The sequence below is a fragment of the Rhinoraja longicauda genome, chromosome 21 (assembly GCF_053455715.1).
Source record: "Rhinoraja longicauda isolate Sanriku21f chromosome 21, sRhiLon1.1, whole genome shotgun sequence".
NCBI classification, from domain to species: Eukaryota; Metazoa; Chordata; class Chondrichthyes; order Rajiformes; family Arhynchobatidae; genus Rhinoraja; species Rhinoraja longicauda.
Genome location: NC_135973.1, coordinates 20,357,995 through 20,384,373, shown reverse-complemented (window position 1 = coordinate 20,384,373; position 26,379 = coordinate 20,357,995). Strand labels below are relative to the sequence as shown.

The window sequence follows — 26,379 nt, the reverse complement described above, 5'->3', positions numbered from 1 at the left end:
TGTGATTACATGATTAAATATAGGTTTATTATTGCCACATGAGGAACAATGATACATATCAACCATACAATGTCTCCGTCACAAACAATCCAGCAGCCGCAGTTTCTTCTTTGTCCACGGGTGGCGCAGTGGTAGTTGCCGGTTGCTGCCTTAGCCGTGTTCGACCCTGAAGGGTCTCGACCTGAAACGTCACCCATTCCTTCTCTCCTGAGATGCTGCCTGACCCGCTGAGTTACTCCAGCATTTGGTGATATCAGCATCCATAGTTATTTTCCTACATTGACTACGGGTGCTGTCTGTACGAAGCTTGTATGTTCTCCCTGTGACCGCGTGGGTTTTCTCTGGGTGCTCCGGTTTCCTCCCACACCCCCAAGACGTGCAGGTTTGTATGTTAACTGGCTTCTGCAGATTGTCCCTAGTGTGTAGGATAGTGTTAGTGGGATAACTGGTCAACGCGAACTCGCGCTGTAAACTAAACTATATCTCGGTACTTTGACTGAGTTTTCTCCGAGACATTTTACTAAATGAAAGGGTTGTCAGCTATTAAAATCTAACATTTCCTTCCTCTGTGATTGTCCTGTGCCAGGAATATGCAGGGTCACCTCCGTACCACAGCGACTATAAAGGAGTATCTTGTTTTCTACTCTACTTGTGAATCTACTCCAGGATTGTAGATGAACTGCAGATGCTGGAATCCTGAGCAAAACACAAATTATTGGAGGAACTCAGCGGGTCAGGCAGCATCTGTGGAGGGAAGTGTACAGGCACCGTTTGAGGCCGGGTGGAACATAAGTGGGGTGCCACCCATATCTCTCTCCCAGCTTTACATTTCACTTTTCTCCGTATCTGACACCCTGTTGTCTCTCATTCACGTCTAGTCTTTGTCACTTACTCTCCACATCAGCCACGCAATACTCCCCTCACCTGTATTCACCTATCAGGCGTTGAGGGAGATGATTGAAAACACACACCTCCGGATTCTGGGACCGTTTCATCAGCTGTCATCAGGCAACTAAACCAACCTATCAACAATTAGAGAGCAGTCCTGATCTACAGTCTACCTCATTGGAAATCCTCAGACTATCTTTAATCAGACTTTATCGTGCATTAAACGTTATACACTTTATCATGTATCTGTATACGGTGGACAGCTCGACTGTAATCATATATAGTCTTTCTGCTGACTGGTTAACATGTAATAAAAGCTTTTCACTGTACCTCAGTACATGTGACAATAAACTAAACTATCACTCGCCACATCTCTCCGCCAGGTTTCCATCAGCCCAGAGAAGGGTCATTCAGAGAATAATTTAGGTTACAATCAGATCCACATGGTGTCCCGAAATGTGCCCACCCCTCTGCCTCCACAGATGCTGCCTGGCCCGCAGTACCCCTCCAGCAGAAGGCACAACGTGCTGGTCTTTCTCCAAGACAGTCATGAAAAGTTCTTGCCGCTCTGAGTAATAAAAACAGAGTCACACAGCATGGAAACAGGCCATTCGACCCATAGCCCATGCTGACCATCAGTCACCCATTTTCCATTTTAATCCCATTTTATATACAGGAAGAAAAGGCAAACTTTTCCAAAGGTAACAACAATTGAAGGTAAATAAGCACATCAAAGCCGACCAGACCGTGAGCAGTGTATGATTAAACTGGCTTGTTCACGGAGTTGCTGAATCTGCGTGTTTCTTGACTCCACGCTGCCCGACCCACATTGCTTGGATCTGAACGTACCATGTGTTCAGTCGTCGGATGTGACCAAGATCTCTTGACGATGCCAAATGTGCGGTGACCATTGTTTGCAGCTGGAGTACAAGATGGCTGCCAGTGTGAAGATTAAATGGTGCTGCATCTCCACTGTGCGGCCTTCAAACTGCAAGGGAGCGCAAGGTGCTGGAGAAAATCCGTGGGTCTGGCAGTTTCTTGTGATTACACGATTAAATATATAGGTTTATTATTGTCACGTGTGGAACAATCGTTCATATCAACCATACAATGTCTCAGTCACAAACAATCCAGCAGCCGCAGTTTCTTCTTCTGGGCAGGGAATGGAGAGATGACACTATGGGACCGAACGACCCTGACCCGGAATGTCGTCTGCCCATTCCCTCCACAAATGCTGTCTGACCCGCCGAGTTCCTCCTGCAGTTTGCCTTTTGTTCAGGATTTCAGCATCTGCAGTCTATTATGTCTCCAAACCATGGCTGACATACAGCACACAAGCAAAGGACAGGTTTTCACAGCTGTTAGTTACCATGGTTGCTTGATAGGTTGGGTACATTAAAGTATCACAGAGATAAGGCATTGCAGATGCTGCTTTTACAAAAATGGTACAAAGTGCTGGAGTATCTCACTGGGTCAAGCAGCATCTTAGGAGAACATGGATAGCTGGCATTTCAGGTCAGAACCCTTCTTTAGGCCCAGTCACCAATACATTCCCTCCACAGATGCTGTCAGACCCTCTGGCTGAGTTCCTCCAGCACTTTGTGTTATTTACATTAAAGCATCACCTTGCACAGAAATGTAAAATCGCCAGCGGCAGCAGGTCCAGCAGCAATTTCCTTTCAAGGGCGAGTCAGATGTTGGGGACTTTCTCACCTGCAGCACCCAAAGTCCCCGAGTGTACAAACACACTCCCCACGTACCAGCTTGGGAGAAAACTATACGCACCGTCTGAGTGCAATGTGTAAGAAATATCTTTTCCAGGCTCCCAGGAGAAAAGTGCCACCATCCTAAAACAGAAGAAAGGAAAATAAGAATATGAACCTGTTACACTAATTGATCTTAACCCCAGAATAACACAAGGGGAATCTAAACCAAAGATGCCTTCATGAAGAAAAGACACACTGTGCTGGAGTAACTCCGTGGGTCAGGCAGCATCTCTGGAGGATGTGAACATGTTTCAGGTTGGGACCCTTCTTCAAACTGATTATAAGGGAAATAAAACTTGGAAAGGGGGGGGGGGGGGGCAGAACAAAGCCTGGCGAGTGTTAGCTGGACACAGATGAAGGGTGTTATTTGGTAGGCAGATGGTTGGACAAAAGCCAGAGATGTGAAGACAAAAGGTGTGAGATAAGGAAAGAAGTGTGAATTGTGAAGCCAGAGGAGGGAATATAGGTGCAACGTGAAGGGGAAATGGGTATGTCCAGGAGGGGCACAGGGAAGAGGCGGTGGGGGGTGGAGGAAGGGAGGGTTGTTTGTAGTTTAGTTAACTAAAATTGGAGAATTCAATGTTCATACGGCTGTGTTGTAAGCTACCCAAGTGGAATATGAGGTGCTGTTCCTCCAGTTTGCATGTGACCTCCCTCTGGCAATGGGGGAAGTCAGGCAGGTCAGTGTGGAAATGGGAAGGGGAGTTAAAGCAGTTAGCAACCGGAACGTCCAGCAGGCCTTGGTGGTGTGAGCGCAAGTGTTCAGGGAAGCAGTCGCTGAGTCGTCGGTCGCTGTAACTCTTGCCAAGGACACTTGCTCCAGTAACCAATTGCAACTATTGAAGAAAGGTCCTGACCCAAAACGTCATGTATCCATGTCCTCCAGAGATGCTGTCTGACCCACTGAGTTACTCCAGCACTTAGTGTAATTTATTCACTTATTTTCTTTAGAGATACAGGGCAGAAACAGGTCCTTCAGCCCACCGAGTCCACGCCAACCATCGATCACCCGTTCACACTAGTTCTATGTTATCTCACTTTCTCATCCACTCCCCGCACACTAGGGGCAATTTAACGAGGCCAATTAACCCACAAACCCGCACGACTTTGGGGTGTGGGAGGAAATCGTAGCAGCCGGAGAAAACACTCGTGGTCACAGGGAGAAGGTGCAAACTACACCAGACTGCACCCGAGGTCGGGGTGGAACCTGGGTCTCTGACGTTGTGAGGCAGCAGCGCTATCAGCTGCGTCACTGTACCACCATTTCAGAAGGTTCTTGGTTCCGGTTTCCGTCACGGATGGTTAGGTTTGATTTGATTTTGTTCAGTATTTGCAGATTAATTTTTAGCATTGTCCTATGTTGGCTATCTAATGCAAACGACACAAAGTGCTGGAGTAACTGAGCGGGTGAGGCAGCACCTCTGGAGAACATGGATAGGTGACCTTTTGGTTCGAGTCCCTTCTTGAGTCTGAAGAAGAGTCTTAATCTGAAACGTCGCCTGTTCATGTTCTGCAGAGATACTGCCTGACCTGCTGAGTGACTCCAGCATCTTCAGTTCCTTGTGTTTACCGTTCACTCTTTTATGTTAGGCAGGTGAAGAATTGTTGGATTGATTGGTTATTTCTCAAACCCAACCTGACTCCAGCCAAGTGTAAAAACAAGGAACTGCAGATGCTGCTTTACTCCATCACTGTGTGTCTTTCTAATCCCAACCCATCCTTTCTGCACAGGAGAAATCTGTCCCCTTTGAGATCCACAGCGTACATCAGCATTGACCCCCCCCACACAGCGTACACCAGCATTGACCCCCCCCACACAGAGCGTACACCAGCATTGACCCCCCCACACAGAGCGTACATCAGCATTGACCCCCCCCACACAGCGTACACCAGCATTGACCCCCCCCCCATTGACCAGTGAAGGACGGGTACCGGTGATTGTCGAGGGTTACCACTTGCTTCACGAAGGACAGGAAGGCGTTGCAGAAGTTCAGGCAGACGGCCGGCTTCCAGCAACCCCGCTCGTTCTGTGAGGGAGCGAAGCAAAGGCAACACTTTAATCGACGGCTGAGGGAGGGGGGGGGGGGGGAGTATTTGTCCAACAATCAAACCACAGATCTCCAGGGGATCCCAAACCTTGATCAACCCTTACCCCGGTCAATCCTAAACCTTGACCAACCTCTACCCCAGTCAATCCCAAACCTTGACCAACCTCTACCCCAGTCAATCCCAAACCTTGACCAACTCCAAGCTGTGACCAACCCTCACTCCGGCCAATGCAGCAAAATTATTCCGCCCCTGATCAAACCCCAGCATCGACCCATTTCGTCCTGACCAATGCAGCAACGCTCTCCTGCCCCCGACCAATCCCGTCCCTAATCAAACCCCAGCCCCGTCTAATCAGGGTCCTATCTAATCCCAGCCCCGATCAACCGTGGCCCTGCAGGCATTACTCAGTTCACCCTCACCCCGACCACGAGCACAAAGCCGATGGATGAACATGCAGTGAAGGCACCCACACCGTCACCTCACCCATGCCCATCCCACACGGCCCCAGGACAGATGGGATCTATCCCGGGTTATTGAGAGCAGCAAGAGAGAAGATTGCAGGAACATTCTACTATAACAAAGCCCAAACGAGATGTGATCTCCGACAAATGTTAGTTGGTCCATCCTCGACTCATTTGCTCATGCTTTGTAACTTCCCATCTGCACCATCAGTGGAGATCCCAGTGCTGGGGGAGTGCATTCCTTGCCCACGAGGGTTATTATTTCACTGGCGTGTGTGAGGGATCGCTGCCCGGCTGCTCCCACTGAGTTGCACCAAACCACAGTACAGTTGGGAACAATTCCAGAAGATAGTTTCATCATTGGAGAAACCTTTCCACCTGCAACTGAAATAAACTGGAAATCCATCGATTGCCTTCGATTCACGTTGCTGATCTTCTCCTGTTCTGGCCCTCCTGCACTTGCTCAGGTTTGGTTTAGTTTAGCATGGAGACAGGCCCAGCCACTGAGTTTACACCGGTCACACCAGCTCTATGTTATCACACTTTGTCATTCATTACCTACATACTGGGGGCAATTTACAGAGGAACAAATAACCTACAAACCCATCTTTGGGATGTGGGAGGTAACTGCAGTCACAGGGAGAACATGCAAACTCCACACTGACCAGGTCAGGATCGAACTTTGGTCTCTGGCGCTGTGAGGCAGCAGCTCTACCCTCTCCCCCGCCCTCTGTTAATCTTTTGTAGATCCTTTGTGGGGGGGGGGGGGGGGGGGAGAATTGAGAACGGAAGGTTCTGCATTTCGATAGCACCTTCAGACCTCACATCATGCCAACGTGACTTGCAGTCGCTGCGGGAATGTCGGAACCTGTGCCCAGCAGGAACCCTTTCTGCAACCCAAGCTGAAAATAGTCGACCTGAAACATCGACTGTTTCTCCTTCCGCAGACGCTGCCTGACCCATCCAGCATTTCCAGCTCTTTTGCTTTTATTTCAGATTTTCTGCATCTGCAGATTTATTCCATAATTTTTATAAATTATTCCAGGCGCACCTTGACCAAGTGATGAATCTTCATTGTTTCGAACGTCTGAAGTGAGACCACTATGCCACTGTCATCCCGAAATCCCGCGATGATTTGAGGAACTCCTGGCAAGAAGGACTGTGCCCACCATTTGATCAGTTTATATCTACAAAGACAAGGTTAGCGTGATTAGGAACTCTGATTGCCTTTGCTGTCAAAGTCAAGTGGAAAATATACAATTAATTGCAAGACCCTTAAGAACATTGATAAACAGAGGGATCTTGGGGTCCAAGTCCATAACTGCCTGAAAATGGCAACACAGATAGAGTGATTGTGAAGCGCACAGTAGGCTTGCTTTCATCGGTCAGGGCTTTGAGGATAATAATCAGGAAGTCATGATGCCGCTTTGAAATCTGAAGGGTCCCAACCCAAAACGTTGCCTATTTATGTCCTTTAGAGATGCTGCCTGACCCGCTGAGTGACTCAAGCATTTATATTTTACACAAGATTTCAGCATCTGCAGTTCCTTGTAGTCAAGAAGTCACAGTGCAACTCTATAGGACTCTGTTTTGGCTGTATTTGGAGTCTTGCATGCAGTTCTGGTCGACTTATTGCAGGAAGGATTTGGGGCTATGGAAAGGGTTCAAAGAAGGTTTACCAGGATAATGCCTGGATTAGAGGATATTGGCTATAGGGTAGGACAGACTTGGGATTTTCACTGGAATGCTGGAGGTTATGGGAAGACTTAATGGAAATATATAACATTATGAGAGGCATAGATAGGGTAGACAGTCAGAATCTTTTTCCCAGGGTGGAAAAATCAAAGGCTGGAGGGCATAACTTTAGGGTGCGAGGGGCAAAGTTTAAAGAAGATGTGCAGGGCAAGTTATCTTATCAGAGGGCAGTGGATACCTGGAACGTGCTGCGGGGGGTGGTGGTTAAGACAAATACGATGGAAACGTTTGGATAGACGTCTAGCAATGCAGGGACAAAGGGATATGGATTGTGTTCAGACAGAGAAGGGTTGGTCTTGGTGTCATGTTCAGCACAGACTCTGTGCGTCGAAGGGCCCGTTCTTGTGCTGTACTGCTGTATGTTCTGCGCTCAGTATCCCACTGCCAAATACTGAGAACAGTCTCTTTAGTTCCTGTCGCCATATTCTGCGCCGCCCCATCGTCATTTCCGGTCTGCCTGCCCGCAGTCGTGATTGACACCATCAGCGCTCCACAATGGCCAAGCTATAGAGTCATGGAGAGTCATACAGCGTGGAAACAGACCCTTCGGAACAACCTGCCCACGCTGACCAACATATCACATCTACACTAGTCCCACCTGCCTGTGATTGGCCTATATCCCTCTAAACCTGTCCCGTCCATGTGCCTGTGTTCATGCTTCCTAAATGTTGCAACAGTACCTGCCTCAACGACCTCATCCAGCAGCTCCTTTCATCCACTCACCACACTGTGTGTAAAAAAGTTACCCCTCAGGTTCCTATTAAATCTTTCCCCGTTACTTTAAATCTATGTCCTCTGGTTCTCGATTCCCCTACTCTGGGCAAAAGGCTCTTAACCAAAAACGTCGTCAATGTTCAGTTTAGTTTGAAGATCCAGCACGGAAACAGGCCTTTCAGCCCATTGAGACCGTGCTGACCAGCGATCCCCGTACACTAGCCCTATCCTACACACTAGGGACAATTCACAATTTTACCGAGGCCAATTAACCTACAAGTCTTTGGAGCGTTGGAGGAAACCGGAGCACCTGGAGAAAATCCAAGCAGTCACAGGGAGAACGTATAAACTCTGCACAGACAGTAACAATAGTCAGGACCAAAGATAAATACAAAAAGCTGGAGTAACTCAGCGGGACAGGCAGCATCTCTGGAGAGAAGGAATGGGTGACGTTTCAGGTCAAGACCCTTCTTCAGACTGGTTAGGGATAAGGGAAATGAGAGATATAGACGATGATGTACAGAGATAAAGAACAATGAATGAAGGATAAGCAAAAAAGTAACGATGACAAAGGAAAGGCCATTGTTAGTTGTTTGTTGGGTGAAAATGAGAAGCCGGTGCGACTTGGGTGGGGGAGGGATAGAGAGAGAATGAATGCCGGGGTTACTTGCAGTTAGAGAAATCAAAATTCATACCACTGGGCTGCAAGCTGCCCAAGCAAAATATGAGATGCTGTTCCTCCAATTTGTATTTAGCCTCACTCTGACAATGGAGGAAACCTAGGACAGAAAGGTCTGTGTGGGAATGGGAAGGAGAATTAAAGTGTTTAGCAACCTGGAGATCAGGTAGGCTCAGGCAGACTGAGTGAAGGTGTTCAGAGAAACGATCACCCAGTCTGCGTTTGGTCTCGCCGATGAAAAAGAGCCCACATTTTGAACAACAGGTACAGTAGATGAGGTTGGAGGAGATGCAAGTGAACCTCTGCCTAACATGACAGGACTGTTGGGGTCCCTGGACAGAGTCGAGGGAGGAGCTATAGGGAAAGGTGTTGCATCTTCTGCGGTTGCAGGGGAAGGTACCTGGGTAGTGGGTGGTTTGGGTTGGAAGGGATGAGTTAACCAGGGAGTTGTGGAGGGAACAGTCTCTGCAGAAGGCGGAAAGGGGTGGAGATGGAAAAATGTGACTAGTGTTGAGAACCCGTTGGAGGTGGCGGAAATTTCAGAGGATTATGTGTTGTACGTGATGACTGATGGGGTGAAAGGTAAGGGCTAGGGGGACTATGTCTCTGTTGCGATTAGCGGGAGGGGGAGCAACGGTGGAACTGTAGGGTACCAAGGAGACACGAGTGAGGGCCTCATCTATGATGGGAGAGGGGAACCCCCCTTCCCTAAAGAATGAGGACATCTCGGATGTCCTGGTATGGAACACCTCATCTTGGGCGTTGATGTAGTATAAATGGAGGAATTGGGAATAGGGGATAGAGTCTTTGCAGGAAGCAGGGTGGGAAGACATGTAGTTGAGATAGTTGTGGGAGTCAGTGGGTTTGTAACAGACGTCAGTCAATAGTCTATTTCCTGTGATGGAGACGGTGAGATCAAGAAAGGGGAGGGTCATGTTGGAGATGGTCCAAGTAAATTTGAGTGCAGGATGGAATTTGGTGGTGAAGTTGAAGTCCATGAGTTCTGCATGGGTGCGGGAGGTAGCACCGATGCAGTCATCAATGTAACGGAGATAGAGTTTGGGGATAGGGCCAGTGTATGCCGGGAACAGGATTGTTCAACGTACACTACATGCGGGTGCCCATAGCTAAGCCTTGGACTTGGAGGAGGTGGAAGGAGCCGAAGGAGAAATTGTTAAGGGTGAGGACCAGCTCCGCTAGGGAGAGTAGAGTGTTAGTCGAGGGAAATTGGAAGGCTCTGCGGTCAAGGAAGAAACAGAGGGCTTTCAGGCCTTCTTGGTGGGGGATGGAGGTGTAGAGTGACTGAACGTTCATGGTAAAGATGAGGGGGTGGGGACTCGGAAAGCTGAAGCCATGAAGGAGACTAGGTTCAAACCCGGGTCACTGGTGCTGTAAGGCAGCAACTCCACCGCCGCTCCATTGCCCAACCCTGAAGGAAAAATAGATCAGCCATGATTAAATGGCGGAGTAGATGCGATTGGCCGAATAGCCTAATTCTGCTCCCATGTGGTGTGGTATTATGGTATGGTCATCCTTGTGAAATTATAAAACGCCAAGATCTCATCGGGCTCACAGAGCGCTCTCCCAGCATTGACCGAGTCTGCAAGGAGTTAGGGGCATCGCTGGGGCATTAAGAGGTGATTGGTTCCATCTTTGCTTTTACCGACCTGAGGAAGTTCTTCTCCTGGTTGGGGTTGTAGATCTCTCGGCTGGTCTTCAGCTCCACGTAGCACTGGGGGGGTTTGAGCCGCGGATCCGAGTTGTCCTTACAATCCACCTCGCCCGAGAACACGAGGGAGTGGCCGTCCAGTCGGGTTCGGACCACGCAGCAGAACGCCTCGTTGGTGTTCACCACTCCGGATGGATCCGGGCTCCCTTCTGCTTTATCTGCAAGAGGGGGAGTTATATTACTGCCACCTGTACCAAAGTACAGTGAAAGGGTTAGTTTTGCAGGCTATCCAATCACATCAGATAATACCATACATAAATACAATCGAATCAAACTCAAGTACAATAGGTGGAACGAAGGGAAGATACAGAATATAGTTCTCAGCATTGTAGTTTTCCTCTCTTCCTCCTTCCCATTAACTCCCAATAGAATTTAAGTGGATTGTTCATTGACTCCACCCAGATCACCCACTCCAATGAAGTGGAGTGGAGGGGTTATTTTTCTCATTAGTACATAGTACAGTTTAGTGCAGGGCAGCAACAGGTCCTTTGGCCCACAATGTCAGTGCCAACGGTGACATCAAAGTAAACTAATCCCATGTGCCTCCACATGGTCCATATCCCTCCATTCCCTGACTGTTCACGTGCCTGTCTAAATAGTTCCCAGCATTGTCTCACATCAGTGTCTCACATCAGTTCCAGTGGCAAAGTCCAATGTCCGTAATGGGGTAGGGATGAATCGGACATACCCAAGCTTATGGAAGGACCGTTCAGAAGCCTGATAACAGAGGGGAAGAAGCTGTTCCTGAGTCTGGTGGTGCACCCTTTCAAACTTCTGTATTTTCTTCAGACTGAAGAATGGTCCGGACCCAAAAGGTTAACTGTTCATTCTCTCCACAGTTGCTGTCTGACCCACAGTGTTGCTCTAGCACTTTGTGTTTTCCATCTCTCTAATCACATTTCCTGGGAAAAGCCCTGCCCTGAGCTTCAGGCATTGATCAGCTGGTACTGGTTTATTACCATTGTCATGTACCGAGATACAAGGACAAACTTTGTTTTATGTTACATGAGTGCATCAGGTAGTGCAATAGAGAAAGTAAGCAGTGTAGAATGTAGTGGTACAGATACAGAGAATGCGCAGATAAAAATAATAGGGTTGATGTCACAGAGATAGATCTGTTCTTTGACAGTGTGGGCTTGCAGAAATTGGAACATTCTGTGGTCATTTTTTATAACTTGACACCTCTAACTTATCAATAAATAAGCACAGAATAGAAACAAGGAACTGCAGATGCTAGTTTACAAAAATAAAAAACACAGTGCTGGAGTAACTCAGCTGGTCAGGCAGCATCCCTGAGGAGTATGGACCTTCTTCAGACTGACGTAAACAGCACAGATTAACTACGGATTTAATCTCTGTTGCTTCAGGTGAGACGAGTCTTTGTTACATGTGGTGAAGGTAGATATCACCGTGTCAAAGTTATCCTGGAAAGAATATCCGGCAGCACAAATACTTACAGTCTGTGTCCAAAGCTGCCTGTAATCTGACCAACCCTCTCAGCCTCAGAGTTCAGGCAGCAGATGGCACAGGACAGGAATCCTGCTGGAAATGCAGACGTTGGCCCCCTGAAGCATGTGGACAAGACTAACATACGCCCACACGAGCCCTCCCCATTAATTGGCAGATTGTTCATCAAGCTCCTTTAAGGATTAGCAAATGGACTGAAAATAGCTGTTTTTTCTCATTGATTTAAAAGATACTGCATGGAAACAGGCCCTGTGGTCCACGTTGATCATTGATGACCCGGTCACACTAGTTCTATGTTGTCCCACTTGCACATCCACTTCCTACACACTAGGGGCAATGTACAAAGGCCAATTAACCGACAACCTGCATGTCTTTGGGATGTGGGAGGAAACCGGAGCCCCTGGAGAGAACCCACACGGTCACATGGAGAACATGCAAACTCCACACCGGCAACACCCGAGGTCAAGACATATTTAAAACATTATTTACTAATAGCATTGGAAGAGGCCCTTCAGCCCATCGAGTCTATGCTGGCTCACGGAGCACTCCTATCCCCATAGGATTCATATGATATTCCCTGTAGGCTATTTTCTTGGCATTCCATCAACTCTCCAGATTTCCACCACTCACCAACATGCCAGGGGCAATTTGCAGAGGCCAATTCACATCTGTAGGATGTGGGAGGAAACCCGCGCGGTCACAGGGAGAACATGCAAACTCCACACAGACAGCACCCGAGGTCAGGATTGAACCTGGGTCTCTGGAGCTGTGAGGCGGCGGATTTACCGGCTGCCACTCGGCAAAGCTTTCTTCATTAGTTTCAGTTGATCAAATGCACAGAGCTGAAACCGGGCCTGACCCCAGGCAGAGCAGGTTTGGGTCAAGTCACTCACCTGCACACAGGTACTGCTCAAACTTATATCCTCCGTACATCAGCTCTTCCTGCTGCTCAGTCCGCTGCTCCCTCTGGCGCCTGGCCTCCTCAGTCTCCACCTCACTCATGTAATACGTGCCATTAAAAAGCGTCACAGCCATCAGCCAGCCCTCTCTGTTCTCATAAGGGGTGGTGAGGATCTTTGTCAGGTGCCCTCTCCACGTGATAAAGTCCGTGTGCAGCTGACTGGAAACAGAAAGGGGACAACTGCACAAGCCAGCAACAAGACCCTCAACAACATGGATGAACGGTCGGATCTTGGGCTGCAAGTCTATAACTCCCATAATATGGTATGCTTGCCTTCATTGGTCAGAGCACAGACTACAAGAATCAGGAAATCATGGAACAGCTTTATAGGACTTTGGTTTGGCCACATTTAGAGTGTTGAGTGCAGTTCTGGTCACATCATTACAGGAAGGATGTGGGGGCTTTGGAGAGGGTGCAGAGGAGGTTTACCAGAATACTCATAAGGAACTGCAGATGCTTATTTACAAAAAAAGACAACACATGTCAGTAGCAACTCAGCAGATTCGGTAGTATCTCTGGAGGACGTGGACAGGTAATGCTTGGTTAGGGAAATGTCTGGAGTCTAAGATTACGGCCTGACCCAAGGCTGACTCTCTGGAGAATGTGGACAGGTGGCGTATCACATCGGGATGTATCAGAGTCTGGAGAAGTGTCCCGAAACAAAACATCACTTGTCCATGTTCTCCAGAGATGCTGCCTGACCCGCTGAGTTACTCCAGCGCTTTGCATCTTTTGCTTTCAAACTAGAATCGTGCAGGATTACAGGGTATTGGGTATAAGGAGGGAAAAAACACACAAAGTGCTGGAGTAACTCAGCGGGTCAGGCAGCATCTCGGAGAACATTTATAGGTGCTCTTTCTTCAGACACAGTGACATCTCAATGTGAAATGTCACCTGTCCATGTCCTCCAGAAACACTCCGGAGAGTGTCTGGCCACAGGTCAGACCATAATCCCAGACTCTCACCACACAGTTCCTTCTGCAATAACAATCCTTGTGGAGCCACACTTGCCCAGGGAATGTTTACATGACTGCAGGGAAAATGAGAGGAATAGATCGGGTAAACCGCACAGACTCTCCTGCCCAGAGGGAGGGAATTGAGAACCAGAGGACATAGGTTTAAGGTGAGGGGGGAAAAATTTAATGGAAACCTGAGGGGTAACCTATTATTTATTTATTTATTACACAAAAAGTGGTGGGTGTATGGAACAAGTCACCGGAGGAGGTAAGTACTATCGCAAGACACATTTAGACAGGTACATGGATAGGACAGGGTTAGAGGGATATGAGCCAAAAGCAGGCAGGTGGGGCTAGTGTATATAAACAGAAAATAGGTGCAGTAATAGGCCGTTCGGCCTTTCGAGCCAGCACCGGTGGGCATGGGGCATGTTGGTCGGAGTGGGCAAGTTGGGCTGAAGGGTCTGTTTCTAAGCACTATGACTGTATGAGTGGGACTGGCTAGATTGCTCTTATGCGAGAGACAGTGCAGAGCCGATGGGCTGAACGGCCTGATTCACTGCTGTAACACCGGCTGCCTGTCCCTTACTTTGTCACGGCAGGGGTGCCCCCGTTTCCAGCCAGCGTGGGGAACTTCTTTCTGTTGAGTAAAATCCACCTCAGGATGTGGTCCAACTTTTCCTTCACGCTGTCGTTGCGCTTTATGTATCTGTCTTTGAATCCGTCTCGCAGGTTGAAGCGCGGCTTCCTGTCTGTGGGCATCCTACAGAACTTCAGCTGCCTGTCGTCGTTAAAGAGCTGCCGGTGGGAATCCAGCGAGAAGCAGCCCATCTCCACCGGCTGCCTGTAGTCGGGAAACTTCAGGTCATAATGGGGCGGCAACACGGGCAGAGCGCGGGCACGTGTGTCACCCGTGTTCTTGTGCGAGGGGCACAGTTTTCCCCCGCCCTGCCGCTGCCCCTCCAGAGTATCGTCTGCTTCCCGCTTGACGCCTCTCCATCGTGAATCCCCACTGGCATCCAATCGCTTCTCCATCTCCTCGCCGCCTGATTAAAAACTGGATGCCCGTAAGCTACAAACAAATGCAACCAATCAAATATTAGTCAATAGAAATCAGCAATATCAAGTTCCATATATATTACATTCAGCAGCAGTGGTAGAGCCCCTGCCTCACAGCTCCAGAGACCCGGGTTCGATTCTGTGGTCGCAGGAGGAGGGCTGGTCTCTCGTACTTTCAGTCCCTCTGCTTTTACCTCAGCGATGGCTCCCTACTGCTGATGGCCTTTACTTCCCTCTGGGAAAGACAACGCGTGGTCCTCCCAGTGGATCATCCCGACTCAACAGCGTGTCCTTGCACTGGGAATTCTGGGAGATGGGCTGTGCCCACCAGCTGTCATCAGTATCAGTCTTGGCACAGCGTCGTCAGAGTCAAAGCGTCAAACCCACGTTAGTTTATCCTACAAAATAGAACAGAACCCAATTAAACATTAGGGCAGCACAGTGACACAGTGGTAGAATTGCTGCCTTACAGTATCAGAGACCCAGGTTCGATCCTGACTACTGGTGCTGTCTGTACCGAGTTTGTACGTTCTCTCTGTGACCGCGTGGGTTTTCTCCGGATGCTTCGGTTTCCTCACACACTCCAAAGATGTACAGGTTTGTAGGTTAATTGGCTTCTGTTAATTGTAAATTGTCCCTAGTTTGGTAGGATAGTACTAGTGTACAGTGCGATCGCTGGTCGGCACGGACTCAGTGGGCCAAAGGGACTGTTTCCACGCTGTATTTCTGAAGTAAAGTCTACATTTAAATAATTTTTTACCTCCATGTGACACAATTTCAACCCATTGCATTTCAGCAAGGGAAATCTCTTGGTGAATTAGATGAGCTGGTACCGTGGCAATCAGAGCAAGATGCTCTGCATGTTAGGGTACTTTCTTGCAGTGAGTTACAACAGACCTCAATATTGCTGGGGAAGGGGGCGAACGGGGAAAATGAGACTGTTCCTGCTGGATTGGGACTGCAGGTGCTGAGAGGAGGAATGAACGGGGCCTGGAGACACAGATGACTGCAGTCTGAAGGCTTGAACAAAACACAAACTGCTGGAAGAATTCAGTGGGTCAGGCAGCATCTGCACATTGAAGATACAGCTCAGTAACGCAGCTGGTAGACCTGCTGTCTCACAAAGACGGGTTTGATCCTAAGCTCGGGAGCTGTCTGGGTGGAGTTTGCACGTTCTCCCCGTGACCGCGTGGGTTTCCTCGGAGTGCTGCAGTTTCTTCCCACATTCCAAAGACGTGCGGGTTTGTAGTTTGATTGGCCCTCTGTAAATTTCCCCTAGTGTGTAGGAAGTGGATAAGAACGCGGAAAACATAGAACTAGCGTGAACGGCGTGGAATTGGTGGGCTGAAGTGCTTGTTTCCATGCTTAACTAAACTAAACCCATGCAAGTGCAGGAGGGCCAGAATAGGAGAACAGCACCTGGAATCTATCTGGGAAACCATAGAACTAGTGTGAACAGGTAATCAATTGTCAGCCTGGCATGGGTCAAAACCATTTCTAATTAAAGTTATTTGTCCAGAAACATTAACTGTGATGTGCTCTCGCTGCACAGCTGCTGCAAGACCTCAGTATGTTTAAGATTTTCTGTCTTATTTAATTATAAATCTCCCTATTTGGTATTATTCATTTTGGGAAGTGACCATTAATAAATCTCCAGACAGATGCAATTTTCCCATTCTACCACGATTAACTTTTGCATTAAATATAATGAATTGTTTAAAACAATGTGGTTGAAAAGATTTAAAAAAAAGAGAGAAGAAAAACAGAAAGCACTGAGTAAGTCACACAGCATCTGTGCAGATACTCTCCCAACGTGCTGAGCATTTATATCTTAGATTTCCAGCATCTGTAACATTTTATCATCATAGAGCACAGAAACAGGCCAGTCAAGATGCCCCATCTACGCTAGCCCCACCTACCTGTGTTTGTCTCATATCCTTCTAAACCGTTCCTATCCATGTACCTGTCCAAATGTCATAAACTACCTCTTCTGGCAGCTCTTTTCACTTACCCACCACTCAGGTATGCAAAAGTTGCTTCTCTGGTTCCTATTAAATCTTTCCCCTCTCATCTTTAACCTATGTCCTCTGGTTCTTAATTCCCCTACTCTGAGCAAAAGACTCTTGTGAATTTACCCAATCTATTTGTCCAACAGTAAAAACACTGGGTTGCAGCCACATTGTATAACTAAATTGTGAGGCATTCACAATGATCCTCACTTCTAATTATCCTCTACTTTGATGCTGAATCTCTCACCTCATATGTGCCCCTGTTGAGCGCGCGTTGGACAGCCTGATACCCTTTGCTTCTGGTACATCAATTTGCCCTAGAAGCATGGATGTGTAGAGGATATTTCAAGTCATGGGAGGAGTCTAGGACCTGAGGGCACAGCCTCAGAATGAAAGGATGTACCTTTAGAATGGAGATGACACGGAATTTCTTTAGTCAGAGGATGGTGAATCTGTGGAATTCGTTGCCACAGACAGCTGTAGAGGCCAAGTCATTGGGTATTTTTAAAGCGGAGATTGATAGGATCTTGATTAGTCAGGCTGTCAAAGGTTACAGGGAAATGGCAAGAGTATTGCGTGGAGGGGAAAAACGAGATCAGCCATGATCAAATTACAGAGCAGAATCATTGGGACAAATGGCCTAATTCTCCTCCTATGTATTGTGATCTAATCCAGATGAGCGAGACATTAAATGATCCCATACATTGTGGTAGACCCATTCCTTCTCTCCAGAGATGCTGCCTCCAGCATTGTTGAGTTAGATTGCTGTTACTCCAGCATTGTGCCTCCCTTCGATTTCAACCAGCATCTGCAGTTCTTTCCTCCACATCCTATCCCATACATTGTGATGCCAGGTTTCATTATTGACTTAATTACTGCAGAACCTTCACAATGTTATCAAAAGAAGTGACAAATCCCACACTGCAACTTAAAGTTCTGTACAATTCTAACAAAATTACTCCGGGAAATCTTAATGAAACTTTATTCATGTGCCTCTATAGACATTACAAAGCACATACAATCAAGTGTAATTACAAAATGCAGTAACCAAACTATACACAGCAAACAGCCACAACTCCAAAACCAAACAGTTTTAAGTTTTAAAGATACAGCATGGAAACAGGCCCTTTGGCCCACTGAGCTCTTGCTGACCATTAATCACCCACTCTCACTAATTCTGTTATCCTGCTTTCGCATCTACTCCCGACACATAAGGGAATTTATAGATGCTAATTAACCTACGGACCTGCATGTCTTTGGGGCTTGGGAGGAAACCAACGCATTCACAGGAAGAATGTGCAAAATCAAGACAGACACCCAATGTCAGAAATGAACACGGCAGTTCTACCACCTGCACCACCCTAATGTACCTTCCCCTTAATTTAACATCTTACTCAAACAAAATCAGCACCAGATGAACTTCTTTGTTCACACAGGTGATTCCAGGCTGCACTGATGTCTAGACAACCACAGGCCCCACAAACCGCAGGGAGAGTATGGTTCTGTCTTGCCGAATCAGCAGCGCTGGAAGCAGGCATAGAACAGGCCCTTCGTCCCTCAATGTCCGTGCCAAACCCAATGCCAAATTCAAATAATCTCCTCTGCACGCACATGATTCAACCAGAACCTGATTTATATCCCTCCATTCCCAACATATCCGTTGCCTGTCTAAAAGCATCTTAAGTGCCACCTGTTGAGTTTTTTTCTTCTTGCCTTTCACCCAGTAAATCTTCTCCAATCTGCCCTCCTGGGACACTGTTCCTCCTGTAGCGAGCAGGACAGAGGAGAAACTGGGCCGAGAGGGTCGGGGCCGGGAATATCTGTCAGGGGAGGGGGGACACATTCACTGCCAGGCGGAACCTTTGCCATCTCGCCAGCCGGAGGGGTTTCACGATGGGACCTGCTCAGTTCCCTCAGCTTTAACTCTCCCCGAGCACAAATGGCGGACTCGTGTGAGGTTTCGCGACCTCCTCTCGCACCTTCTCGCTCACTAACAGAGGAGTAGCTGGCCTTTCATCGCGCGTCTGCGTCAGTAACGCGGCGGCGACGGGCAGAGCCTTTTCCCCGGAGCCACAGACGGGCGATTCCCGCCACCGGAAACAGATCCGTCCGGAGAGACCATCCCCGCACCGGAGCTTCATCCCAGGAACAGACCAAAATAAGATAAATGGAGGCGAACAAATTGCACTTATTGCTTTATAAACGAAAATGCGAAGTTCTCGAGTAACTAACCCGCTAAAAACTCAAAGGATTTGTGTTTAGTTCAAATAAAAAGATATATCGCGACCCGGCGAGATTTAAAGGACGCGCAGTAACGTCATCCACGCGCGTCAGAGGTTGTGTCGCGGAGAGATTGCGTAACCGCCGCCGCTCTGGCAGGTCCGGCCGGGGGGGGCGAGAGAGAGAGAGCGAGAGAGAGACAGACAGCAGCCGCCCGCCTGCAGTTGCCGGTCGCATCGACGAGGGGGTTCGCTCGGCCACAACTGTACCGTTTACGAACATCAGAACATTTCATCCCCTTGCCATTCGCCCTGAGCCAAACACACAGCGCTGGAGGAGGTCAGCGGGTCGGGCAGCTCCTGTGGAGGGATTGGACGGGCGAACGGTGGAAAAGAGAGGTGGGGGCGGGACAAAAGTCTGAAGAAGGGTCCCGACCCGAAACGTCGCCTATCCATGTCCTCCAGAGATGCTACGTGATCTGATGAGTTACTCCAGCACTTTGTGTCTATCTTTGGGGCGAAACAAGTGATAGGTGGATACAGGTGAGTGGTGGGGAGGGTTTATATGGAGATGAGTTAAATGAGACAGTGGAGATAGTAACCAAGGCTGGCAGTAATCAAGGCTGGCAGTAATCAGTGGAGCAGACAAGTGGAAGAAACAGGGGAGTGCAGAGCCGGAGGGATGGTGGGTGGAAGGGAACATGGAAGAATGATGAAAAATGGGGGACCCTGCATAGGAAGGGGTGGGAGATGAGTGCATGAAGAAGGGTGGATGGAAAGGTATGTGTGTACGGGCAAGGAGCTGGAAGCTGGGTATCCTCCCTGCTCCCATGCGGCAGAAGATACAGAAGCTTGAAAGCACGCACCACCAGACTCGAGAACAGCCTCTGCCATTCTGTTATCTGACTTCTGCACAATCCTTCCATCTGCTATCTCCCCTCTTCTCCATGAGGAAGAGTCCTGAAATGTCATGTGCTTATTTTCATTGCACAGATCTGCTGAGTTCCTCTAACAGCTTGGTTTTTGGCTTACATGTCCAGTATCTACAGTTCCTTGTGCCTCTATTTAATAAGATCATGAGTGATATGATTGTAATCTTGACACTGCATTCCTCTCCACCCGTAGTTACCTGTCACCCCATTCTTTCCCTTTACTTTAAAAATATTCAAAACCACTGCTTCTGTCCTTTGAGGAGAGAGTTCTAAAGTCTCAATCATCTGAGAAAAGAAAACTCGGCTCTCTAAAATGGGTGACCTGCCATTTTTAAACAGTAGTCTTGGTTCTGAATTTTCCAACAAGAGGAAACATTCTGATGTGGTCCAGACATGGGCATATAATTACCTATCAACTGCCCTGCTGCACCAAGGGAGAGGGTGATGTAAAGTTTTGAATCGGCTATGGATAAGGTAAGGTGACATTGTGGTTTCTCAATTGCCACTTGTTTTTTTTATTTCAGCAATGAACCGAAAGAGAAACCTTATACCAGACATATTCCGGCAGGTTAAAAGGCGTAAATCTGGGATCGTAGATGCATTTAATTCATTGGAAAAAAAAGAAACAGAAAATTATGAAGGTAACCATGTTAATTTGAAAAAATCTACTCTTTTAATTTCATTGTGTAGGAAAGAACTGCAGATGCTGGTTTAAATCGAAGGTAGACACAAAATGCTGGAATAACTCAGTGGGACAGGCAGCATCTCTGGAGAGAAGGAACAGTGGATCCTTATTTTTAATTTAGTTTAGAGATACAGCGCGGAAATAGGCTCTTTCGGCCCACTGGGTCTGCACCGACCAGCGATCCCCGCATATTAACATTATCCTACACACACTAGGGACAATTTTTACATTTATCAGGCCAATTAACCTACATACCTGTACATCTTTGGAGTGTCAGAGGAAACCAAAGATCTTGGAGAATACCCAAACAGGTCACGGGGAGAACATACAAACTCAATCTGAAGAAGGCTCTCGACCCGAAACGTCACCCATTCTTTCTCTCCAGAGATCCTGCCTGTCCTGCTGAGTCACGCCGGTTTTTATGTCTATCCGATGGGGATGGAGCCATCAGTCCATAAACTATTGATAGAAAGTCGAGTTTTGTGAAACGTTTGTAGAGTTTATGGCAGTCAAAAGAAAACGCTTAATATTTTGCGGGTCTTTCTAAACAGTATATCGGCTTCCAGTGAGATTGTTTCAGTGACATTTTTAAATATATTTTAAATGTTTTTGTAAAGGGCCAAAGCATGGGAATTCTTTAACTTTGCGATTTTGCAGGTTTGCCAAACGATACTAAAGCTGCGCTGATTTTGCTGGCATCCTTGTTTCCTCGGAAGTTATTTGATGATTCCCTACCGCCCATTGTTCTGAAGCATCAACTTTACAGCATTGTTAAAGACAAAACCACGGTCGATCGGCAGCTGGTAAGTCGGGCCTCTGAAGCAATGTGTTGGAAGGAACTGCAGATGCTGGTTTATACTGAAGATAGACACAAAATGCTGGAGTAACTCAGCAGGACAGGCAGCAACAGGTGAGGCTAGGACTATTCCTTGAAGCGCAGGAGGATGAGGAGTGATCTTAAAGAGGTGTATAAGATCATGAGAAGAATAGGTCGGGTTGATGCACAGAGTCTCTTGCCCAGAGTAGGTGAATCGAGGACCAGAGGACATAGGTTTAAGGTGAAGGGGAAAAGATTTAATAGGAATCTGAGGGGTAACCTTTTCACATCAAAGGGTGTTGGATGTATGGAACAAGCTGTCAGAGGAGGTAGTTGAGGCAAGGACTATCCCAACATTTAAAAAGCATTTAGACAGGTACATGGATAAGACAGGTTTGGAAGGATATGGACCAAATGTTGACATGTGGAATTAGTATAGCTGGGACATGTTGGCCAGTGTGGGCGTTGGGCCGAAGAGCCTGTTTCCACACTGTATCACTCTATGACTCTATGAAATGGCTTTGATGGTGATTTCCGGGTGGCCATTGCAGACAGTCCAGGTGCTGTGCAAAGCGGTTGGCCAGTCTGTGCTTGGTCTCACTGATTGAAGAGGAGGCCACATCGGGAGCACCAAATGCAGAAGACAATGTTGGAGGTGCAGGTGATAAATTGCCCAGAGGCCTCAAAAAACTGCCCAAGTGTGCAAGGAGCAGATGAAAAAAATGCCTCACCCGTGAATAATATTGTTAATTGCATTACTTGAGTAAAGCACAACGTGCTGGAGGAACTCAGCGGGTCAGGCTGCATCAATGGAGGGAATGAACAGATGATGTTTCGAGTCGGGACACTACGAAAGTCTGAAGAAGGTTCCAGACCTGAAAAGTCCACTCCCTCTACAGATGCTGCCTACCTGCTGAGTTCCTCCAGCACTTTGTGTTTCTTCAAGATTCCAGTATCTGAAGCTCCTTCTCTGTCCTACTTTATGTTTAATTATCCGTTATTATAAAATAAGGTTATCATCTCTCGGGAGCAAGCCCCATTCCTGCATATTTTGCCATGGGTTGATTGTCTTAAGTAACACCTTGCATGATGTGTTTTGGAAAGGCATCTGCCTGTATTTTGGGGTTTGTTTGTAAAATGAATGAATTGAAAGTCTGTTGTCTTCACTCTCTTGGTCAGAATGAGATGAAGGACATGGGAGCCGTTCGAATTTTCCAGTTTGGGTTTGACACGGACGTGTTTGGGGTCGTGTTCAGTGAGGACTACAAGAGTAAAGTTCTGGCAGTGACAGCGGCGAGCGAGACTGCAGAGACGGTGCAGAGGTTTCTGCAGACGGTGCTCAGTGCCTGCATGGACATGGGCTTCTCTGAGGAGCAAATGCTCAAGGAGTTTTCCTTTCGGGACCAAGAAATAACGTGAGTGCCCCAAAAAATGCAAGGTGCTGCAGCACCGAAATGCGAGGCAATGCAGCACTGAAGTACCTTGACCCCAGGTGACAGGAGGCAGAAAGACAAACCAGAGCATCTCCAATAACCAAAGGAAAACAATTCACTTGGCTTAATTTCTGCCTCCTGTAGATTTCTGTAGAGGTTGCACGATCTCGGGACTTCCCAAAGTGCGTCTCACAGGAGGAAAAGCCACTTTCCATGAGCAAATAAAATTGGTGGAATTTAAAAGTGAAATGAAGTTTATTATTGTCACGCGTACCAAGGTACAATAGACAATAGGTGCAGGAGGAGGCCATTCGGCCCTTCGAGCCAGCACCGCCATTCAATGTGATCATGGCTGATCATTCTCAATCAGGACCCCGTTCCTGCCTTCTCCCCATACCCCCTGACTCTGCTATCCTTAAGAGCTCTATCTAGCTCTCTCTTGAATGCATTCAGAGAATTGGCCTCCACTGCCTTCTGAGGCAGAGAATTCCACAGATTCACAACTCTCTGACTGAAAACGTTTTTCCTCATCTCAGTTCTAAATGGCCTACCCCTTATTCTTAAACTGTGGCCCCTTGTTCTGGACTCCCCCAACATTGGGAACATGTTTCCTGCCTCTAAGGTGTCCAACCCCTTAATAATCTTATACATTTCAATAAGATCTCCTCTCATCCTTCTAAATTCCAGTGTATACAAGCCTAGTCGCTCCAGTCTTTCAACATATGACAGTCCCGCCATTCCGGGAATTAACCTAGTAAACCTACGCTGCACGCCCTCAATAGCAAGAATATCCTTCCTCAAATTTGGAGACCAAAACTGCACACAGTACTCCAGGTGCGGTCTCACTAGGGCCCTGTACAACTGCAGAAGGACCTTTTTGCTCCTATACTCAACTCCTCTTGTTATGAAGGCCAACATTCCATTGGCTTTCTTCAATGCCTGTTGTCCCAAGGACTGCATGCTTCCTTTCAGTGACTGATGCACTAGGACAGTGAGAAGCTTTTGTTTGCGAGTCATCCAACCAAATGAGATTAGTTTAGTGCGGTTTAGAGATGCAGGGTGGAAGCAGGCGCTTTGGCCCACTGGGCCCGCACTGACCATCGATCATCCGTACATTAGTTCTATGTTATCCCAGTTCGCATCCTACACACTGGGGGCAGTTTATAGAAGCCAATTAAGTAACAAACCTGCACGTCTTTGGAATGTGGGAGGAAACCGGAGCATCTAAAAGAAACCCACATCGTCGCAGGGAAAACATGCAAACTCCACACACTGACACCACCGGTAGTCAGGATCGAACCCAGGTCTCCGGCTGGTGTGTGGCAGCGACTCTACTGCTGCGCCACTCTGCTTGCAATAATACTATACATGATTACAATCAAACCAAACATGTACAACAGGAAGAGAAACATATCAGGGTGCAGAATATGAGTCTGAGGCAGGGTCCAGACCTGAAACCCCGTCGCCTATCCATGTTGACTACCTGACTGGATCGATTAGGCTTGTATACACTGGAATTTAGAAGGATGAGAGGGGAACTTATTGAAACATATAAAATTATTAAGGGGTTGGACACATTAGAGGCAGGAAACATATTCCCAATGTTGGGGGAGTCCAGAACCAGGGGCCACAGATTAAGAACGTAGGCCATTTAGAACGGAGATGAGGAAAAACTTTTTCAGTCAGAGTTGTAAATCTGTGGAATTCTCTGCCTCAGAAGGCGGTGAAGGTCAATTCTCTGAGTATTTTCAAGAGAGAGCTATATAGAGCTCTTAAGGATAGCGGAGTCAGGGGATATGGGGAGAAGGCAGGAACGGAGTACTGATTGAGAATGATCAGCCATGATCACATTGAATGGTGTTGCTGGCTCGAAGGGCCAAATGGCCTTCTCCAGCACCTATTGTCTAGTGATCCATTGAGTTACTCCAGCATTCTGTCTTTTTTAGCAGAATATAGTTTCTCCACTTTTTAGTGTTACCAATCCAGATAAAAATTCCAATGTCCACAATGAAGTACCCTATCTTATGGAAGGATTATTCAGAAGGCTGATAACAGAGGGGAAGAAGCTGTTCTCTGACCATATATTTCTGATCCTGCTTTCTCCTTCTTCACACACGCTCCAACAACTTAGTCAGCTGGGACTGTAGGATGTCATTTTGCGCACAGTGTGTGGTGGTCCAAAAACTATATACACAGCCTACGCGTCTCTGTTTTCCACTATTGAACTGGCCTACAGTTCTCTGTTCATACTCTTCACTTTGGCGTCCAGTAAATTAAGTTAGTTACTTCTATTTTCTAACTTCAGTATTCTGGTTGTCCTCCACAGGCAGCTGGTGAATGCTGGTGTACTGACGGTGCGTGATGTGGGGAGCTGGTGGCTTGCTATTCCGGGCGCTGGCCGATTTGTGAAATACTTTGTGAAAGGTACTCCCCATCACAGCACACGAGAGACCGAAAAAAACCCACCAAGCACTGGAGTAACTCAGTGGGTCAGTCAGCATCTGTGGAAGGGAGAGGGGTGAGTAAGAAAGGAGGCAGAGGAAGGGGGAAGAGGGGATGAGGGAGAGAAGGAGGAGAAAATGTGAGAGGGAGATAGAGGGTGGTCGGGGTAGGGGTTTGGTGAGTTGCTCCTGGCCATTGTTAGTTGTCTATCGTTTAAAGCACAACCCCTCTGGTTGCACATCGCAGGTCGTAAGACTGTCCTTGGGATGATCCGGAAATCCAAGTACAATGAAGTGTTACAGTCGGAGCTGGAAATTCGGAAAGTAACGAACGCGGTGAAGCTGGGGATCCAGTACCACGTCCACGACATTGTTGGAGCAGAGCTGGTGAAATGGTAGAGTAACTGCACCCGTCACTGCCCCTCTGCTGGTTAAATCAGTGTGTAAAATCTGTGAGGAGCTCACCAGATGTTAGGCTAGCTTTGCATTTGCATTTGAACAAAACTTCTGAAATTTTAATATCATTAGTTATTTTTCCAATTAAACAACAATTTCATTTACCAAATAATGCATTATGTAAACAGATTTTTATGTAGTTAACGTGTACAATGATGCAATAATATGCAACAAACAACACAAATTGCCACCCAAAAATCTGAAAGATGTTTCTTTGTTCAAATGTTTCAACCACTGACCCAAGTTGAAACTATTCAGCTTCTCTCTGTCGATACAAGGAACTACAGATTGCTGGTTTACAAAAAAAGACACAAAGTGCTGGAGTAACTGAGTGGGTCAGGCAGCATCTCTGGGGAATATGGATAGGTAATGCCTGACCCACTGAGTTACTCCAGCACTTTGTACCCTTTCAGCTTCTATCTCTTGTGCAGCATCTTCCAGCCCGTGACAGTGAAATTTTTGTTCACAGCATCCCCACGTCCAGTGGAACTTTACTGCGCTTAAAAAACACCTGACCATTAGCAAACCCACAATTGGACCATTCCTGAGGGACAGATGCACTTGGCAAGGATGTTATGGATACCCGGAAAAGCGATGGAAACTGGAAAGCACTTGTGAAAGGAGGGATAAAGGGTGCTCCGTGGAATGTCAAATGAACAGCCTGTTACAATGACTGAAGAAGGAATTAAATGTTGTGGTCTTTAATTAAATGCCAATTTGATGAAATCAAAATAAGATATATTTATATGAAATATCTCTAAATCAGTTTCCTTTTAAGATTCATTGTAATTAAATCACAGTAATTTTAGTTTTCTGCTTATTTTGATGAAATAAATTATCTGCAATAAACTAATCAGTGAATGTTCAATGGAGAAAATATGAAGCGTCATGAGTTTGTGTTTA

At 47.2% G+C, this 26,379-nt stretch overlaps 2 protein-coding genes across 7 annotated transcripts; one reads left to right on the top strand and one right to left on the bottom strand.

Annotated features, from left to right (window-relative positions):
• Positions 1-3: 3 nt before the first annotated feature.
• On the bottom strand, positions 4-18,975 carry dxo (decapping exoribonuclease). Of its 5 annotated transcripts, none has more exons than XM_078418032.1 (8): positions 18,726-18,975; positions 14,679-14,882; positions 14,015-14,497; positions 12,402-12,628; positions 9,980-10,199; positions 6,216-6,351; positions 4,587-4,681; positions 4-2,735 (listed from the first exon to the last, which is right to left on the bottom strand). In XM_078418032.1, the coding sequence occupies exons 3-8, from the start codon at positions 14,458-14,460 to the stop codon at positions 2,579-2,581; spliced, it is 1,281 nt and encodes a 426-aa protein (XP_078274158.1). In that variant the 5' UTR covers positions 14,461-14,497; positions 14,679-14,882; positions 18,726-18,975; the 3' UTR covers positions 4-2,578. The 5 variants fall into 5 exon arrangements, with proteins under 5 accessions (XP_078274158.1, XP_078274154.1, XP_078274157.1 ...); XM_078418028.1 differs by lacking the exon at positions 18,726-18,975 and adding an exon at positions 18,473-18,599; XM_078418031.1 differs by lacking the exon at positions 18,726-18,975 and adding an exon at positions 18,489-18,583.
• On the top strand, positions 18,851-26,309 carry LOC144604020 (winged helix repair factor 1-like). Of its 2 annotated transcripts, XM_078418034.1 has the most exons (7): positions 18,852-19,255; positions 20,169-20,285; positions 20,987-21,132; positions 22,326-22,561; positions 24,906-25,003; positions 25,268-25,415; positions 25,946-26,309. In XM_078418034.1, the coding sequence occupies exons 2-7, from the start codon at positions 20,171-20,173 to the stop codon at positions 25,989-25,991; spliced, it is 789 nt and encodes a 262-aa protein (XP_078274160.1). In that variant the 5' UTR covers positions 18,852-19,255; positions 20,169-20,170; the 3' UTR covers positions 25,992-26,309. The 2 variants fall into 2 exon arrangements, with proteins under 2 accessions (XP_078274161.1, XP_078274160.1); XM_078418035.1 differs by lacking the exon at positions 25,946-26,309 and having other exon boundaries at positions 18,851-19,255; positions 24,906-25,097; positions 25,268-25,404.
• Positions 26,310-26,379: the final 70 nt, after the last annotated feature.

Bases quoted from the DNA above. Each gene is read 5' to 3' on its own strand.
- LOC144604020 (XM_078418034.1), top strand. From the start codon at position 20,171: ATGAACCGAAAGAGAAACCTTATACCAGACATATTCCGGCAGGTTAAA. The intron at 21,133-22,325 runs GTAAGTCGGGCC...TCTCTTGGTCAG, and splicing joins CCACGGTCGATCGGCAGCTG to AATGAGATGAAGGACATGGG. The intron at 22,562-24,905 runs GTGAGTGCCCCA...TGTCCTCCACAG, and splicing joins TTTCGGGACCAAGAAATAAC to GCAGCTGGTGAATGCTGGTG.
- dxo (XM_078418032.1), bottom strand. From the start codon at position 14,460: ATGGAGAAGCGATTGGATGCCAGTGGGGATTCACGATGGAGAGGCGTC. The intron at 4,682-6,215 runs GTGCGCCTGGAA...GCTCCCTCACAG, and splicing joins AGATTCATCACTTGGTCAAG to AACGAGCGGGGTTGCTGGAA. The intron at 2,736-4,586 runs GTACCCGTCCTT...CTTCTGTTTTAG, and splicing joins GTAACCCTCGACAATCACCG to GATGGTGGCACTTTTCTCCT.